General features: G+C 37.1%; 2 protein-coding genes across 10 annotated transcripts in view; one reads left to right on the top strand and one right to left on the bottom strand.

Moving 5' to 3' along the window:
* khdrbs2 (KH domain containing, RNA binding, signal transduction associated 2) overlaps positions 1–16,778 on the bottom strand; it is a 78,994-nt gene that overhangs the window by 29,605 nt on the left and 32,611 nt on the right. For all 8 annotated transcript variants that reach the window (XM_048204782.1, XM_048204781.1, XM_048204783.1 and 5 more), the window contains exons 3-4: positions 12,181–12,297; positions 5,925–6,071 (exon numbers count right to left, since the gene is read on the bottom strand). In XM_048204782.1, the coding sequence (XP_048060739.1) occupies positions 5,925–6,071; positions 12,181–12,297 (264 nt within the window). The remainder of the gene's footprint in view (positions 1–5,924; positions 6,072–12,180; positions 12,298–16,778) is intronic.
* si:dkey-103j14.5 (isoaspartyl peptidase/L-asparaginase) overlaps positions 13,891–16,778 on the top strand; it is a 67,956-nt gene continuing 65,068 nt past the window's right edge. The window contains exons 1-2 of one of the 2 annotated variants that reach the window (XM_048204778.1): positions 13,891–14,110; positions 15,338–15,390. The gene's annotated coding sequence lies outside the window, so the exon portion shown is untranslated. Of the gene's footprint in view, positions 14,111–14,837; positions 14,935–15,337; positions 15,391–16,778 lie in introns of those variants that run through there. The other variant, XM_048204779.1, reaches the window with a different exon arrangement.

Below are 16,778 nucleotides of genomic sequence, written 5' to 3'. Positions count from 1 at the left end.
AAAATAAAAATTTATAAAATATATACTAAAATATATAAAAATAAACTTTTGAAGCCTTTAGCCTCCTTGTTAGAACGTCCGACTCCCATGCCGGAGACCCAGGTTCGAGGCCCGCGCAGAGCGGGACGAGTACGACCTGGGTAGAGAGGTTACGTTGGTGCCGTGACCCGGATGGGAGTGAGGTTTAGGGGGGTGAGTGTAACGGAGGCCAGCTAGTAGTCTCTGTGCGAGTAAACCTCACTCCTCTGATCTCAAGAGATACTCTAGTGATTGACGCTAGGGGTTGCAGCCTTTAGCCTCCTTGTTAGAGCGTCCGACTCCCACGCCGGAAACCTAGGTTCGAGGCCCGTGCAGAGCGGGGCGGGTAGGACCTGGTTAGAGGGGTTACAATTTGAACTAAAGCACTACATAAATATCCATCCACAGTTGTTGACCAAGCAGCCACAGTGCTAAATGGTAAAACTTTTGGAAATAGGACGAATGAGACAAGGGGGCGATCAGTCCACACAGTCCTCTGAAGATCATCTTAGTAGCTACAGAGACAATCACCAAAGAAATCCAAGACCCAGGAATTTTGATAGCTTCTGCACCAAGTTGAAAGGTGGGAGGTGTGGGTAAGTAAGGTGAAGTGTGTGGAGTTTGTGCTTGGATCAGCACTAGCTAGGTTTTCCCTGTTGCCACGGCAGCCCGTGTCATAGCACCTAAACAGTCTGACTGCATTCCTTGCCTTGAGAAATTAGGGCAACACACAGACAGACAGAAATGTATTTTATACTCATCAGATGTAATGAGCATTCTGATGGATTCATTATGTAGAGTGTCTCGTGGTGAAGCTAATTATGTTCTGAATCAGATTTAATAACAGCGGTAATGCATTGATTCGGGATATAAACAGGGAGTCTTAGAAACACCAGGTCAAATTGTGGACAGTCAGCCGGTCAAGCTGAAAAAAATAGAAAGAACTTGTTTTTGCTTCTCAGTCTCCATATGAGTCTCTACATCATCTCTGTATTAATGGTATATGAAAAAGACTTCCTCCTACAAAATCTACCCAGTTTCCCTCTTAATGAGACTACAGTCAATAGACGTACAGTGTTGCAGCTGAGGAGAACCCACTCACACCTACTAAAGATGCTGCGTTTTGCATGATTCACTCTTTTCCTGTGGCGATGTGTGAGGTTGCGTAATCGTATTCACATAATGGGCTTTCTGTAGGCCTTATCAACAAAGGCTTGGGCCTATCAGTAGTCTAGGATGCAAAGGCGTTTTGTTTGTTTCTTTTTTTTAAAGACACATTTATACTATGTTAACCACAGCTAAACTGGAATTATAAAATTCATTCAATGGGACTTCACAATTCATAGTGGGATTTAATCCAGAGCTACATGTATTCTGTGTGCAGCTTTATTGTATGAGAATGATATAGATTTACAAGCAAATCATCCTCAAAGTATTTATGGTCTATTGTCTAAACTAGACAGTAAAATGTTTGAAGTGATTAACTGAAATTACACCATATGGCCAAAAGTACCCGGACAAGCACACATTTAATGCCGCATTAAATGTGGCAGAAGAAATGTTACAAAATATTTCAATTTCAAATGACTGTCTATTTATCAAATAACCATTACAAATGGTTTCCACAAAATATTAAGCAGCTCAATGGTTTTCAATATTGATAATAATAATAAAAAATGTTACTTATGAGAATGCATATTAGAAAGATTTTTGAAGGAGTAATGGCTGCTGAAAATTTAGCTTTGTCATCACAAGAATAAATTACATTGTAAAATATATGACATCAGAAAAAGGTACACCATGTAACTTTTGGCGCTCTAGCGGTTAATAAACAAAACTGCATGCATCTTATGGAAGAACATTGTAGCTGATTATGTATATGAAGAGCCACGCAGGTACTGCAGTGGTGGATAAAGTACTCGAAAGCCATACTTGAGTAAAAGTATAGATATCTTACCCGAAAATTACTTTGGTAGAAGAAAAAGTTAAAGTCACTGTTTAGGATATTACTTGAGTAAAAGTTTTAGAGTATGTGATATTTTTTGTACTTAAGTATAAAAAGTTTTTTTTTTTTTTTATTAAATGTACTTTAAAAAAAAAAATACATTGAATTAATTTCTGATTTTTTATGTTTCTGTCGCTGCATGATAAGGATACAGTTTAAATATTTAAATTTCAGCAAACAAATGGATATAAACTAATGCAAATGAATGGTAACAATCATGACATTAAAAAGATTGTGTTTTTATCATATTGTTTTAACCGCTTGAGGTACTAATAATGTTAGCATCCTCTAAGCCTCAATGGAAAACATACAACTGTTCTCCACTAATGCAGCATCTAGTCAACAAACTAATTACTTTATAATGATATGAAAACATGTACTGTAGTGTACACTGTATAACATACCGTATTGTTATCTATGTTTTAAATCCGTTTTTGAAGTGTCCCGCTCTGTGCAGCGCGCAGCCTCACGTCACATGTCAAAACAAACTCCACGAGGCATCAGTGATAGTTTTTATTTTACCTCTAGAGGCCGCTCTCGTACTGTATAATGATAACACACTCTTCTCAGCCGCTACTGCAACAGACGCAACCCGGGAAATGAAATCAACTGTGGTTGTGCGAGCACTTGTTTGCTTGCTTGCAGTCTGTGTTCTTCCGACTTTATTTTGTAGTAAGTAACGAAAATGCTTTGGGAAAATGTATCAGAGTAAAAGTATACATTTTATTTAGGAAATGTAGTGGAGTAAAAGTAAAAGTTGACAGAAATATAAAAACTCAAGTAAAGTACAGATTCTTCCAAAAATACTTTTTTACTTTTACTATTACTAGTATTACTTTGTTACATTACACCTGCCCGGTCTAAAATAGTCCAAATATAAAAACTTATTATAGGTGTACCATAGTGATTCAGGAAAAGACGAAAACACGGTTTGGAAGACGGATTCATGATGTTCTCACTCATTTAAATTATAAAAAAGTTACTTAGTGTACCTTTAAAATTGTAATAAGACTTTACAATATTACTGTTTTACTGTAATTTTTTTATCAAATAAAATTTATGCTTGGTGAGCATAAGACGTCTTTCAAAAACATTAAAAATATGTGCTTGTTGAGCATTTAATTTCATAACCACAGGCATCATTTGGGATTTAGGTCTCCCCTTGCTAACAACTTTCACTTTTCTGGGAAGGTTTTCCAGCAGATGTTAAAACATGGATGCTGGGATTTTCTCCTATCCAGCATCCCTAATGGCAGGTAATGATGTTGAGTGAGGTGGTCTGGCTCACAGTCTGTGTTCCATTTCATCTCAGTGGTTTTTAATAGGTGTTCAGGTCTGACCTTGGTGCAGATCAGTCGAATCACAAGTGATGCTGGAACAGAAAAGTGCTTCCCAAAGCTATTGCAACAAAGTCAGAAGCACACAATTCACTAGAATGTCATGTGTGCCATAGCATTAAGGTTCGTTTTCAATGGAAATAAGGGGCCTAGCAAAATTGTTAATTACAAAAGGGGCCATGTAGTGAATTTGTAATGTCATGTCTCTATAAAACAAACACTATGAAATATCAAGAAATATATTAATTCACATGGCTGCCTGGATACTATTAACACTTCAAAGTGCACCATCTTGAGATGCCAGCACACTCCTTTAATCCTGACAGGAATCAAGCTTTCTGACAAAGATAAATGTATAAACACATTCAAAGAAGGAAAGACGTCAAGACATTAGCTTCAAACCCTAATGAGCTGCCTACATATGCAGCTGCTTTTATGGCAGCATCCTAACTGAAATGGATATACACTGTTCCTTAAAATTGGGCTAAAAAGGGAGGCATCATAATTATGTCAGAAGCTTGCCTACAGAGGTGTCTCACTATGTTCTGGAACAGAGCTATTGAGAATGAAAAATGATCTGCTTGGTATTCCACAGTGGGCATAAAGATAACACATGAAACACCACTTACAGAAATACATATGGAGGATGTGACCAGATCAGAGCTATGGATGATGCAAAGATGTGGCCCAAGAGGCTAAGAGCCTGCATAAAGTCCAGGGTGGGAGAGGTGAATATAGGGAATCTCTCCTTGAATGCTTCCTTCCTGAGGCCAAGACTTCATACTGCTACATTAATATTTATAGTCTAGACTTTATAGAGATATTCATTTGACACATTAATCACCTTTGAGAGCTCCAGGACTGGCTTTTTTCTGTTGAATATGACTCATTATTTACATTGCTAACAAGCAAGCTAGTGTATATACACTACTGTTCAAAAGTTTGGGTCTCGGTAAGATTTGTTTTTAATGTTTTTGAAACAAGTCTCATATGCTCACCAAGATTGCATTTATTTGATAAAAATAAGGTAAAAACAGTATTATTGTGAAATAGTATTACAATTTAAAATAATTCTGTATTTTAAAGGTGCCCTAGAATTAAAAAATTGAATTTACCTTGGGATAGTTGAATAACAAGAGTTCAGTACATGGAAATGACATACAGTGAGTCTCAAACTCCATTGTTTCCTCCTTCTTATATAAATCTCATTTGTTTAAAAGACCTCCGAAGAACAGGCGAATCTCAACATAACACCAACTGTTACGTAACAGTCGGGATCATTAATATGTACGCCCCCAATATTTGCATATGCCAGCTCATGTTCAAGGCATTAGACAAGGGCAGGCAGTAACGTCTGGAGCAGCACAGCCGAATCAACAGACTTTATGCAGGTAAGCAAGCAAGAACAATAGCGAAAAATGGCAGATGGAGCAATAATAACTGACATGATCCATGATTACATGATATTTTTAGTGATATTTGTAAATTGTGTTTCTAAATGTTTCGTTAGCATGTTGCTAATGTACTGTTAAATGTGGTTAAAGTTACCATCGTTTATTACTGTATTCACGGAGACAAGACTGTCGTTATTTTCATTTTTTAAACACTTGCAGTCTGAATAATTCATAAACACAACTTCATTCTTTATAAATCTCTCCAACAGTGTAGCATTAGCCATTAGCCACGGAGCACTATCAAACTCATTCAGAATCAAATGTAAACATCCAAATAAATACCATACTTACGCGATTAGACATGTTGCATGACGAACACTTTGTAAAGATCCATTTTGAGGGTAATATTAGCTGTGTGAACTTTGTTTATGCAGTTTAAGGCAAGCGCGAGCTCCGTGGGAGGGGAGCAGGAGAATTTAAAGGGGCCGCGCAGCCTGAATCGGCGCTTATTTAATGATGCCCCAAAATAGGCAGTTAAAAAAATTAATAAATGGGGTATTTTGAGCTGAAACTTCACAGACACATTCAGGGGACACCTTAGACTTATATTACATCTTTTAAAAAGACGTTCTATGGCACCTTTAATGTAATGTTAAAATGTAATTTATTCCTGTAATGAAAAAGCAGAATTTTCAGTATCATTACCCCAGATCCTTCAGAAATCATTCTAATATGCTGATTTGCTGCTAAATAAATATTTCTTATTATTATCACAGTGGAAAATGGTTGTGTTGCTTTGTGGAAACCGTGATACATTTCCATGAGTTGGAATGTCAATCATAATGACCCAAACTTTAAAATGGTGGTTATACATAAGAAACAAAATTAAAAAGAAAATTCATAACCTAGGGTGAAATTAATTTTGATAAGATACTATCAGAAACTAGCAGCATTTTCAGCCAATTCCAACACATTAAACATCCAATTTTGTTAGGCTGATCTCCAATGTATATATTTAATCAAATGCACATCTCTTTTTTCCCTTGCAATAAACATAGGCAAATTTATGCATGTAGGAGAGCACTAGAGTTCAGTATTAGTTGGTGCACTCATCTCATCTTGGCTTCCAGCTCACCATCTCTTTCAAGGAATTCAAGTATATAAACTTACTGGAACAAGGAATTTTTTAATCTCCTCCAGGGCATGGCTCATGCGGGAATAGGCTTCTCCAGGTGGTGCAAAAACTTCAATTAAAACATGAAGATCATTGCTCAAATGGGCGTATTTCGCCTCTCCACTTTTTCTCAGCTCTTCCTCCTAGAAATGGAAAAGCATCAAGTCAGGAATTCTGTGTGAAGAATTAATCATATCATTAATGAATTAAATAAAGAGTGCTTTTCTTCCCCCAAACCATATTATGCATATTTTGAACTGAGAGTGAACTGGAAAGGCATTAAAGGGATAGTTCGCCCAAAAATGAAAATTTGGTCATCATTTACTTACATGTATGTCTTTTAGAACCTGAATGACTTTTGTGGAACAATGATTGATTGACTGATTGATTGAAACGACATTGACTGACTGACTGACCTACTGACTGACTGACTGATTGATTGAAATGACATTGACTGACTGACTGACTGACTGACTGACCTACTGACTGACTGATTGATTGATTGATTGATTGATTGAAACACTAGACCACATTGGTTTTCATTGTAAAGACAAAAAAAAAAGAAGACATTTTTCAAAATATCTTTTTGTTCCACATAAGAAATAAAGTCACACAGGTTTGGAACAACATGAAGGTGACAGAACCGTCATTTTTAGGTGAATTATCCCCTTATAAAAGAAGCTCTTTTTGAGATGATGTTCTTGTAATGTATTTTGACAAAATGTCACAGACTTTTTTTCTGGTGAATAATGGAACCTATCGACACCCTTACTCTGTAACAGAGATAATGGGTACGTAGATACTGCAAATCATAATGCCTAAACCTACCCAAGGGCTTTTTGTCAGAAATAAATTGACACTGTCACCTTTCTGATTAAATCCTGTCATCGAAAGAACAGAAAAGGGTGATATTTCACAGATGTATTCAGTTTCTCAATTCTCTCTGATTGCTGAAGGTGTTCTGTGGCTCTTCACAAAACTTGAAACTTCAGAAAGCTTGTAATTACGGCAGCCAACATTTCTGTTTTATGTTGATTACCGTTTGGCTGTGGCTTCTTCTTAAAGACAGGAGGGCTTTGATGTAGGGGGGCATTCACAGAAGCCTGATCACTGATGCGGGCCCTTGTAGCCCCTTCAGCTTTAATAAACACTTACCGATGCCGTCTCTCTATCATGTCAAAGTGACCCAAGCACTTTTTCCATCATGCTTTGCATGGACAAAAGGTCAGGAGACACTTAAGCTTTCATAACATTTCTGAGAGGTGCAATGATATTTTGTTGGGCTCCGGTATACACGAGCTGACGAACTGTGCAGATGAGATGGATCAGATGGTAATTTTGTGAGTAGACACAAATATATCTGTGTAGGCGCTGGCACTGTGGGTGTCTCCAGATTGACTTAAAAATGGACAGACAGACAGAGGAGGAGGTAGGAGATGGTGAAAAGTCTGCCGCTCATTTCCAGTTTTCTGGAAAACTGTTCGTCAGATGACATTTGTTCTGTTTCAAGTCTGAAAGCTTTAACTTTCCTTTCATGTCAATCCATGAAGAAAATGTTCTGTTGTTTCAAAAGGTAGGTCTGTCTCCCAGGATTCATTTCAAAAGGCACTCAAGTAAGCATGTCTAAGCACAGTAGAATCCTTTTCAAATATGACAAAATGAAGGGTTCCTCATATTTATTCCCAGTAAAGTACAAATAGTGAATCTGACACTTATAAGCTTGACAGTTATCCAGTACCCCTATGGAGTTAAAGAGCTCAGTTTTGAAACGTTCAAACAAAAGCTTAAGCTAAACAAAATCTACTCCTAAAAGACAGTGCTGTTGGCCATAATAAACACTGGATTTTATTTTACTTACATAAAAAATTAAGGATATGTGTTCAATTTTTGTGCTATATCATTTGTATATATCCCCAGATTAAGATTTGAGGTACACAAAATGTCTTTCTGCATGGTGGTGAATGTAATTTCCTGAAATTAATTTTTGTTTCAGCCAATTTCCTGCCCTCAGACGCATGCTGTCCTTTTACCTGCCCATGGAATCATTCCGAATGCAATATTTTTTGCTTTGCTAAACCCTGGATGTAGAGAGTTCTTTTATAAGAAGACCTCAGCAGGACTCTCAGATACTGCACAGACAAATCTATGGCCATAAAGATGCAAGGCAGACTCTTAATTTCATATGTATAACAAACCTGTACCAGCTCAAGGTGACTCTTTATAATGGAATATGTTTGCATTAATGATTGCCTTTGGGATTTAAAACAATCCAACAGTCTCGTTTGAGTTCTGCCATAAATTTAAATAGATTTCAGACCACAGTTCATCTGCATTGTTAAAAGAGTGTGAAATTCCGGTGAAACGTGTGTTTATAAAACTTAAAAAACAACACTCTGCTTGTAGAAACTTCCCACACAGCTATTTGGAAAAAAAAAAAAAACAACAATGCATATTCCTGTCTCTTTTGTTTCTTTTGGAAACCCTTTTAGCATTTAACAATATAACAATGTAAGACCATAAGACATTGGTCTGGTTTGTTTCTATGAAATTATTGCAGTGATGCATATGTTTAAAATCTGAGGGGGAATTCATTAAGAAAGGATTACGGCCTTAAAAGCATCTTTTATTTGTTTGCTATCTTCATTGCTTGAGCACACAATTCACTTAAGGAATTATGTAAATCAGATAATGGTAAAATTGGGACTGTGTGCACAATGTGATTGCTAAGATGCAAATGTATCAATGGATGCAAGGCCACAAATACACAGACACATACATGTATCTATGTGTGCATGCAAAAGAGGAGATAAAAATAAAACAACTGGCACAATTTATAGAGCTTAATTTATATAGAATGGAGTTTTTTGTGCTGAAAAGAATCACAGCGCTAAAGCATATTTGTAGCACCTGGTTAAAACAGATTGCAGGTGCTATGTGAACAAGGCAAGGGTTTTGCACTGTGTACTACATTTCATTCCTCTAACAAGTTCAAACACTTTTCAGAGACCAAATGAGGACAAAGCAGCTTTTGTGTAAATAATTCATCCTACACTCTCAGGTAACTGTAAATGCATTTACAGAGATTTTCTGGTGACTTTGTAGAAATCTTCAGAAACAATTCTTCAGTTAAATTCTTATATTTGCATCATTAAAAAAAATTACCGTTCTTGGTTGAACAACATTCAACACTGTTGTAAATATGCACGCATCAACTGAATGCTATAATGATATGCCAAGTCTCCATGCTTCAGTTGTGCTTAACAACACCCCTAAACAGTGGTAAAAATCACTGCAGCACACATACTCGCTTAATGCATTATTCTATTTTATACTCTACATGAAAGAAAACTAATATTTGTTTGATATGAATGTTTTTAATTCAATTACATTGAGTTACATTCAATAAAATGACATTAAAATGAACAATTTATTGAACTGGGGAATTCAGGAAGGTCTATTATGAGATGACAGGAGCAGCAAACCGAGAAATATTACATTTGGAACGATTCTCTGGCTAGGTAAATGACCAGCATGTCTCTTAGGGCAGCTGTTTGGCTGAACATTTCACTCACCACCGCTCAATCCAAAGCACATGTTTAAAACAGATCCACTGAGAAAGATCCATATTGTGAACAGCTCCTTTATAACCTAGAGATATTGTTGATCCTCCAAACACTGATCATTTTTTTTTCCAAAACAAAACATAAGTCTGTTAAGGTGTTAACATGATTATTGTGAAGTCTGAGGAGTTGTCATATGAACATTCAAAGACCCAATGAAATCAAAATATGAATTTTGTGGAATGTCCATTCTGCGCCTGCATAAGAATAAATGCTTTTCTGTACCAACAGGTTGCAGTAGCCGAACAGCCAATCAAAATGATCAGATGGCCCGACTGACCGACGAGCTCTGACGTCGATTCAACATGTCGAATTGACAGAAAAAAAGCCGGAGGACCAACTTCAGCCGACGGTGCGGAACACACTAAGAAAACTGTTGGCTTGGTGTGCTCCGGGCGAATGTTTTGCGAATGAGTCCCAGGACTTTAATATGAATAAGATATTATCACTTTAAAATATGCGGACAAAAATGGTAAAAACATTTCTAGGAATGACAACAGCACCACAGTATATGCGCTGCTCCATCATTATGACTTTACATTGCGGATCTATTTTAAAAGTGGCTTTTCGCAGAGTCCACGTTTGTATTTGACCAATTCGACTCTGGCTTTGGAATTTCAGAATGATCACAGCATCATTTCAGATGGGTCCGAAGATTATTCCAGTTATGAATTAATTATTGTAACAGAGATCTTTTATTCCTAATAAATTTACAAGGAGTTTCATCTCTAAATATGTTTCCATTGCGTTTTATGTGCAATTTATTTTGTTGAATAAAAAGTATGCACCTCAGTGAGTGCACGAGATACATTTATTCACATCTTGTGCAATATCGTAAAATGTGCAAATGTAGCCTTTTTTTTCTTTCAGAAAAGCATAGGCCTATATGCAACTCATTTAAAATACTGTTCTACAGTATTAAATTATTCCAACAGCCAAACTGCATGAATAAGTTTCAGAAACCCACTTTAAAAAGAACAGAGAAGCAAATACCGGTCAAATCCAATAGTTCATCGCTAAAACATGGCATTGACCATTTTGTAGTGGCATTTATTCAGCTTCTTATTGATTTTCTTTATTGATTGATTACAATATGTACACATATGTACACAGGTTGTAACAAAGATCTTTCATTGGTGTATGAGATGGGGGATGCCCTAAATTTTAGGCCCGGGTATAATTCACTGTGGACGTTTTGCAGACGTGCGTGCGAGCCTTTGAAAGTATACTCCTTGGCCCTGAGCATAGAAAGATGCATTCAGAGTGTGCGCACTGTCTAGTGGACTTTTGTTTCCAAGCACTCAATTCACTCTCGCATGGGCTGTTGTACACTCACTGTCCATGCAGTCACAAAAATTGGGGTGCACGTGGGCAGGGCCCATATGCACGTGCATACTCTGCATACCAAGATGATACGCCACTGTTGCAATATCCGAACTAAAGCCCTTCTATATATCCCCATCTTTCTGTTTCACTAGGAATTATGTCAACACAAGAAAGAAAACTGTGCTCAAACCATTTTATGTCTCATGGCTTTTGAGCTGAATGACAGAGAACAGGCTTTGTTTTCAGCCAAATTACACAATTTGCAAGTCAATGTTTAATCATTTACCCACTCACTTATGGGCGAAATGAATGAAATTTGTAAACTGCTCTTTTAAGCAAATATCATTCAGTTATTGTGCTAGACTGCTAGTCATACTATGTGCTTCTTTACACAGGTCAGTGCGGTATTATTTGTGATATTGTTTGTGATAAATATTTCTCTTTTCAAGAATGTACAACATCAGTAAATGCTAAAAACAGCAGTTCCACCACTATATGAGGACATATACTGCAGGTAATGATCTTCAGTCTCATCATCATCTCACACTTTGCTCTGTCAGCTCTGATGCTTGTTAGACTCACAGAAATGAAAGGTTTACAGGATTTAAGGGATAAAGCACTCTGTCCTGGAATAAATGCAGTGTGCATAGCATGTACAAGCTTATAGAAGCCCATTTCCTCCACATAGGGGGAAAAAATCATGCTTTGATAAATCATAATTACATAAAATGTAAAAAAATATGACATACTAGGAAATAATTATAAGATAAAAAGTCAAAGTTATGAAATACTAAGACATAGTTATGAGTCATTACGAAAAAACTCATAATTATGAATTATTCAACAGTTAACACTTGTTATTATTGATATTGTCATAATTATAGATGTCAACATTTTTTAATAATAAGTATGACTTTTTAATTCTTTTTAAATATCATATTAATGACTTTTTATCTCATAAAAATTACTTGTCTCACTTTTAATGTCATAAAAGCAAGATTTATTTTTTTGTATGCAGTACAAATAGGCTCCATAGAAGCTATTTTAGTTTCTTATAGACAAAAATCAACAAATGATTTAACGCAGTTCAAATATAGTTTTTAATCACAAAGATAGTTTGATCAAAAAGATAGTTTGCTTTACTTAATAAGCAGTCAGGTTAGGTGTTTAATATCTGAAAATATGCTGGTTTAGTTATGGCATTTATGTTTACAAAAAAGTCGATGTCAGTAATAACAATTCCCAAAGTATTAATGAAACATTAAATTTATTCAGTACACGGGGAGAAAAAAAAGAGTTGCCTTACCTTGCCTTTATCCCTCATTGAACCCTTGCCGAGGATGGACATCTTTGCTCCTGTTTCCTCTTGTAATCTTTTCATGGAATTGCCCCTGGGCCCCAGCAGTTTCCCAACAAAATTAAACTGTAATAAGGAGAGAAAAGGCAATACTGTTGGTCTCTCACACTGCTTGCTTCCTAGATGGTTGCCTCAGTTACCTCACAGTCAATAAAAAAACATTCGAAAGTAAGTTGGTTTTTCTCATAATGCACAAAACCAGTTACAATGAGAGAATGAAAAATTCTTTTTTGGTTTAAAATTAAATCTGTGTCAGCCGTCGATCAAGCATATTTTTACAGCTTTCACTTTTTTTCTTTTTTTTTGAAGTTTGTCAGAAACAATTAAAAAAGATGTGAGAGTCTACACCTGTTTCTGTAGGGCACTGTAGCCACTCATGTGTCTAATCGATGTTAGGGGTCAGTGGTTGGGCTCCGCTGCTTTCAGAGATATTATAACATGTACCAAATGCCAAAAGGGATCTTCAAAACGATCCAGGAGTCCATGCTTGAATGAGGCATAACATAATGAGTTCATTTCCAATGGGGATTCAAGTAATACTACCCAGATGATGAGCTATCTAGTAACTGCCTTGGGGCAGCAACTAACATTTCAGTCACATAGCAGATCAGCGGTCATTGAGAACACTTGGCCCTCAACATTTTTTTTTTTTCACCCTCTGTTGTTTTACAACAACATTATAGAGTCTTACACATTGCAATCAGATTTGGGCTGCTGAGGATTGTCTAATGCCCATGATAACAACAAATCTTAAGTCATCAATAAATGCTGCCATTGTAAGAAAAAGTGCTCTTGTATAAAATGGTGCATCAAATTCCCTTTATAACAGTGTCACTTCATCACTGTCTGCTCATGTTCAGTGTTCATCACTTTTTCTGATGTATTGCCACAATATTCTTAGCCAGCAGCCCCTCTAAATTCACTTTAGATATAATATGTTTTTTTTTGTGAAACTTTTTAAAACGCATTTTTCATGGTCTTTACTATAAGGACAATAAAACAGAGTAAGATAGTGACCTTTTGGATGTTGAAAACGCACCTAAACAGATCATTGTTTCTGATCATAATTAGAGAGTCCATGTACTGTTTTATATATATATATATATATATATATATATATATATATATATATACAGGGGAGAATTTCGTATATGAACTATATTAGCCTATTTTTTATATTTACCTGTTAGTAATGTCTTGATTACTTAATGTATGTTTAAATAAATTTATCATGAAAACAAGTTATGACAGTAACAGTGTAAATTATTATATTTCAAAAATGAATTGGAGTAGAAAATTAACTTTATAATTAGATTTAGAAGCTAATGCAAAACCTGCCTTATGTGCAATTTACATGCTTTTTTATTTGAGTGTTGATTATTATATCTAAAAATAAATAGCAACTGAATTTAGTAATTTGGGCTTTGTTGTTATTGTAACCTTTAAAGGGGACCTAATATGCCCCTTTTTACAAGAGGTAATTTAAGTCCCAGGTGTCCCCAGAATGTCTCTGTGAAGTTTCAGCTCAAAATACCTCACAGGTTATTTATAAATCCATGTTGTAAATACTCATTTCTGAGTGTAACCAAAAACAAGCTGTTTTCATGCATGCGCCTTTAAATGCAAATGAGCTTCTGCTCTCCGCCCCCTTTCCAGTTCCTGCCTTCCTGAGGATACTAAAAAGACATCTGCTTGGTTTTGATTATCATCTACAGTATATCACGGTCACGCTAACAGACAGTGCAGTTCTTCTTCATCATAAAACTTTATTTTCTGCATGCGTTTTAAAACTATATCAGTTTAAACTTCTAATTTATAATTTTCTAAGCGCACACATCTTAATCACACACAGATAGCTGGCTGTCAGACAGCACATCTCGTGAGTATTTAACTTCTCTTTAAACTCACATTTTTTGTTGTGCTTGAACTGTAAAATCCAAACAAGGTTATGTCAAAAACACACAAAGTTCACATAAATACAGTCGGTTGTTTCTGTGAACGTAAACAGCAGGGACAGAAATTGCATACATATTATGCTGTCTTCACGTGCACTTCTGAAGTCGTGATTATGAGCTTATCTCATTCAAGTTTCGACATGATAGGGCGTTCATGTGCAATTTTTTTACCAAGGAAACCGAGAACACGTGAAGGCATTAGATCTGTGGTGCATTCCCTTCAAAAACAAAACTAATCCACTGCATATTCAGCGGCTCAGATGTCAGGAACAAATGATGACTGTAATGTTCACTCTTACATCCAACAACAAAACTCCTCAATTGCTTACCAAAAATTCTTGTCGCTACTGCTGCTCTGGCATAGAGAAAATGGCAGACATTGTGTACAACTGGCTCAGGAAGGAAACTATAGGTGCGTTCACGCGGCCTCGTAATTCCTGTAGTTACGAGATTGTACCTTGTAAAAAGTGATTCATGTCCTCCTAGAGCTCGTAATTACAGTTTGTAAGCTGGGAGTTTTCTGAAAGCTTGCAGATGTACCACGTGGCCGCTGTACCACCTGACCGCTGTAGATTCATAGGCGTTGATAGCGGTGCCATGGAAACGCATAATTCCCAGTCCAAGGACGTGACAGAGATTGTATATAATGGGGAGATAAGAGGGTCTGTATCTCTCAGGCTTGCCTTCCAGTAGCTTTGGACGTGACAGCTCCGAATATACCGTCACGTGTTGTCATCTCAAGATTTCGGTAAATACGAGGTGGCGTGAACCATAGACATCATTATATATATATATATATTATACATCATATAGACACCTTACACCTATATGATGTCTGTGGCGTGAACGCAGCATGTCAGCAGTTGTGGGCGGGGCTTGTTAATTGAGACTATTTTTGGGAGAGATTTTTAAAAAAAGGAGTGAGCGGATTTTTATCACACTACTAACACATTTATGTTCAAACACTATATAAAAGTGAATTTTGTATAATAGGTCCCCTTAATATTATAGTAATGTGTAATGGCTCCCTATATAGTTTGCAGCATTAGCCATTTTAACCTTAAGAAACTTGTAATTATAATTGAATGTATTTAAACACAGAGGCACATTTTCAAAAAAACAGTTTAATAAAAAAGCAATTTTATGTTTAGGTTTCTCCCCCCGCTGTACTGAACCAGTACCTAACCGTGACTTCAAAACCAAGGTACGTACAGAACCGTCTTGTTTGTGTACCATTACACCCCTATTATATAACAGGATAAAAATGTCCAGAAATGGACAAAATGTCTTTGTGTGCATGGCTGTAGAGATGCAAATTCTCTGCAAGAGTTTATTGAATTTAACTAACTAACTATATAAATGTATGCTGTGTATGACTAGTCAACAATCGTGACGATCCCTAACTATATCATAAATGAAGCATTCTATGTGGAACGCATTTGTATAGTTGCATTATTTTGGAGAAATGTTTACTATTTGTTGTTAGTTTCCAGACCAGTAAGTGAGACATTACTAAGGGAACGGAATTTGCCCTTCAAATATTTGCAAAGGTTAGCTGATTTGTGGTGGCCAGAATGAAACAGTTGGCTATAACACATGTTGACATACCCTGCCTAGCACATGGCTGGAAACTCCTCAACACATGCTCTTCCCAGCCAGGCTGTAGATGCAGCTGTAGGGAACTCTAGCTGGCAAAATGCAGAAGAACCGTCACTGAATTTGGCCGGAGCCACAAAGCAAATGCAAACCGTTTCAGGTGAAAGGGTGAGGTGTGGGTAGGGCAGTATATTTAGCAACACTGCAGCACTGCGCCAAAGTGTGATGACCATCTCTCTCGGAGTGGAGGTGTGCCGTTTGCATCCTCTCCAATGGGGTGTGTATGACAGGAATACTCTGCAGCTGGCTGGGTGCCTCGGAGCAGATGGTTGCCTCAGCTACAGTGTGAAGATGCTCACTGGGCGGCTGCAGTGGAGTGGCCTGTTTTCATTAAGCTAATGAATGTCTGGAGTCACTCTCCTGCTCCATGGTGGGCAATTTAGGCTTTATTAGGGGGCACAGTTCAGTGCTGGATGAGGTTTGAAGCGACGCAAGCTGTCCCTCGCAGTCCCCGGCAGAGGCAGGCCGCAGAATGATGGGCATTATGCAGCACTGACAGGCTGAGGATGATAAACCTGACAACCGGAGGCATAAGTGTCAAACCGCATTGGCTTATTATAAGCAAATGTGACTTCTAAGAAAGTACGCATGGTGTGCTGTTGTGATGGAGACTAGATCACTAACCCACACTTCCAGAGCCTGGATCAATGTGTACGTCTGAAAACACTGCAAAAATCCTGGGAAAGCATCCACTGCAGTGTTTATTGATAACTGAAAAAGCCCGGATGGCTATTCACTGTGCTGTCATGCAGAATCACTTATTTTTGAAGCCCGCAGTGAGTTTAGAGTGTGTGTGGCTGGCTGAACAAATGACTTTTCACACATGAGTCCCTTTGACAGGGACCTTCACCTGCGCTTGGCGCCCACTGATGTGCATTACATTGATTTCTCTGTCAAAATCTTTTCAGAAGCCATTCAAGACCACTGAGCTCTTGA

Source organism: Megalobrama amblycephala, linkage group LG10 (assembly GCF_018812025.1).
Source record: "Megalobrama amblycephala isolate DHTTF-2021 linkage group LG10, ASM1881202v1, whole genome shotgun sequence".
NCBI classification, from domain to species: Eukaryota; Metazoa; Chordata; class Actinopteri; order Cypriniformes; family Xenocyprididae; genus Megalobrama; species Megalobrama amblycephala.
The sequence above is the reverse complement of the archived record's forward strand: the minus strand, read 5'-3'. Positions and strand labels throughout refer to the sequence as shown.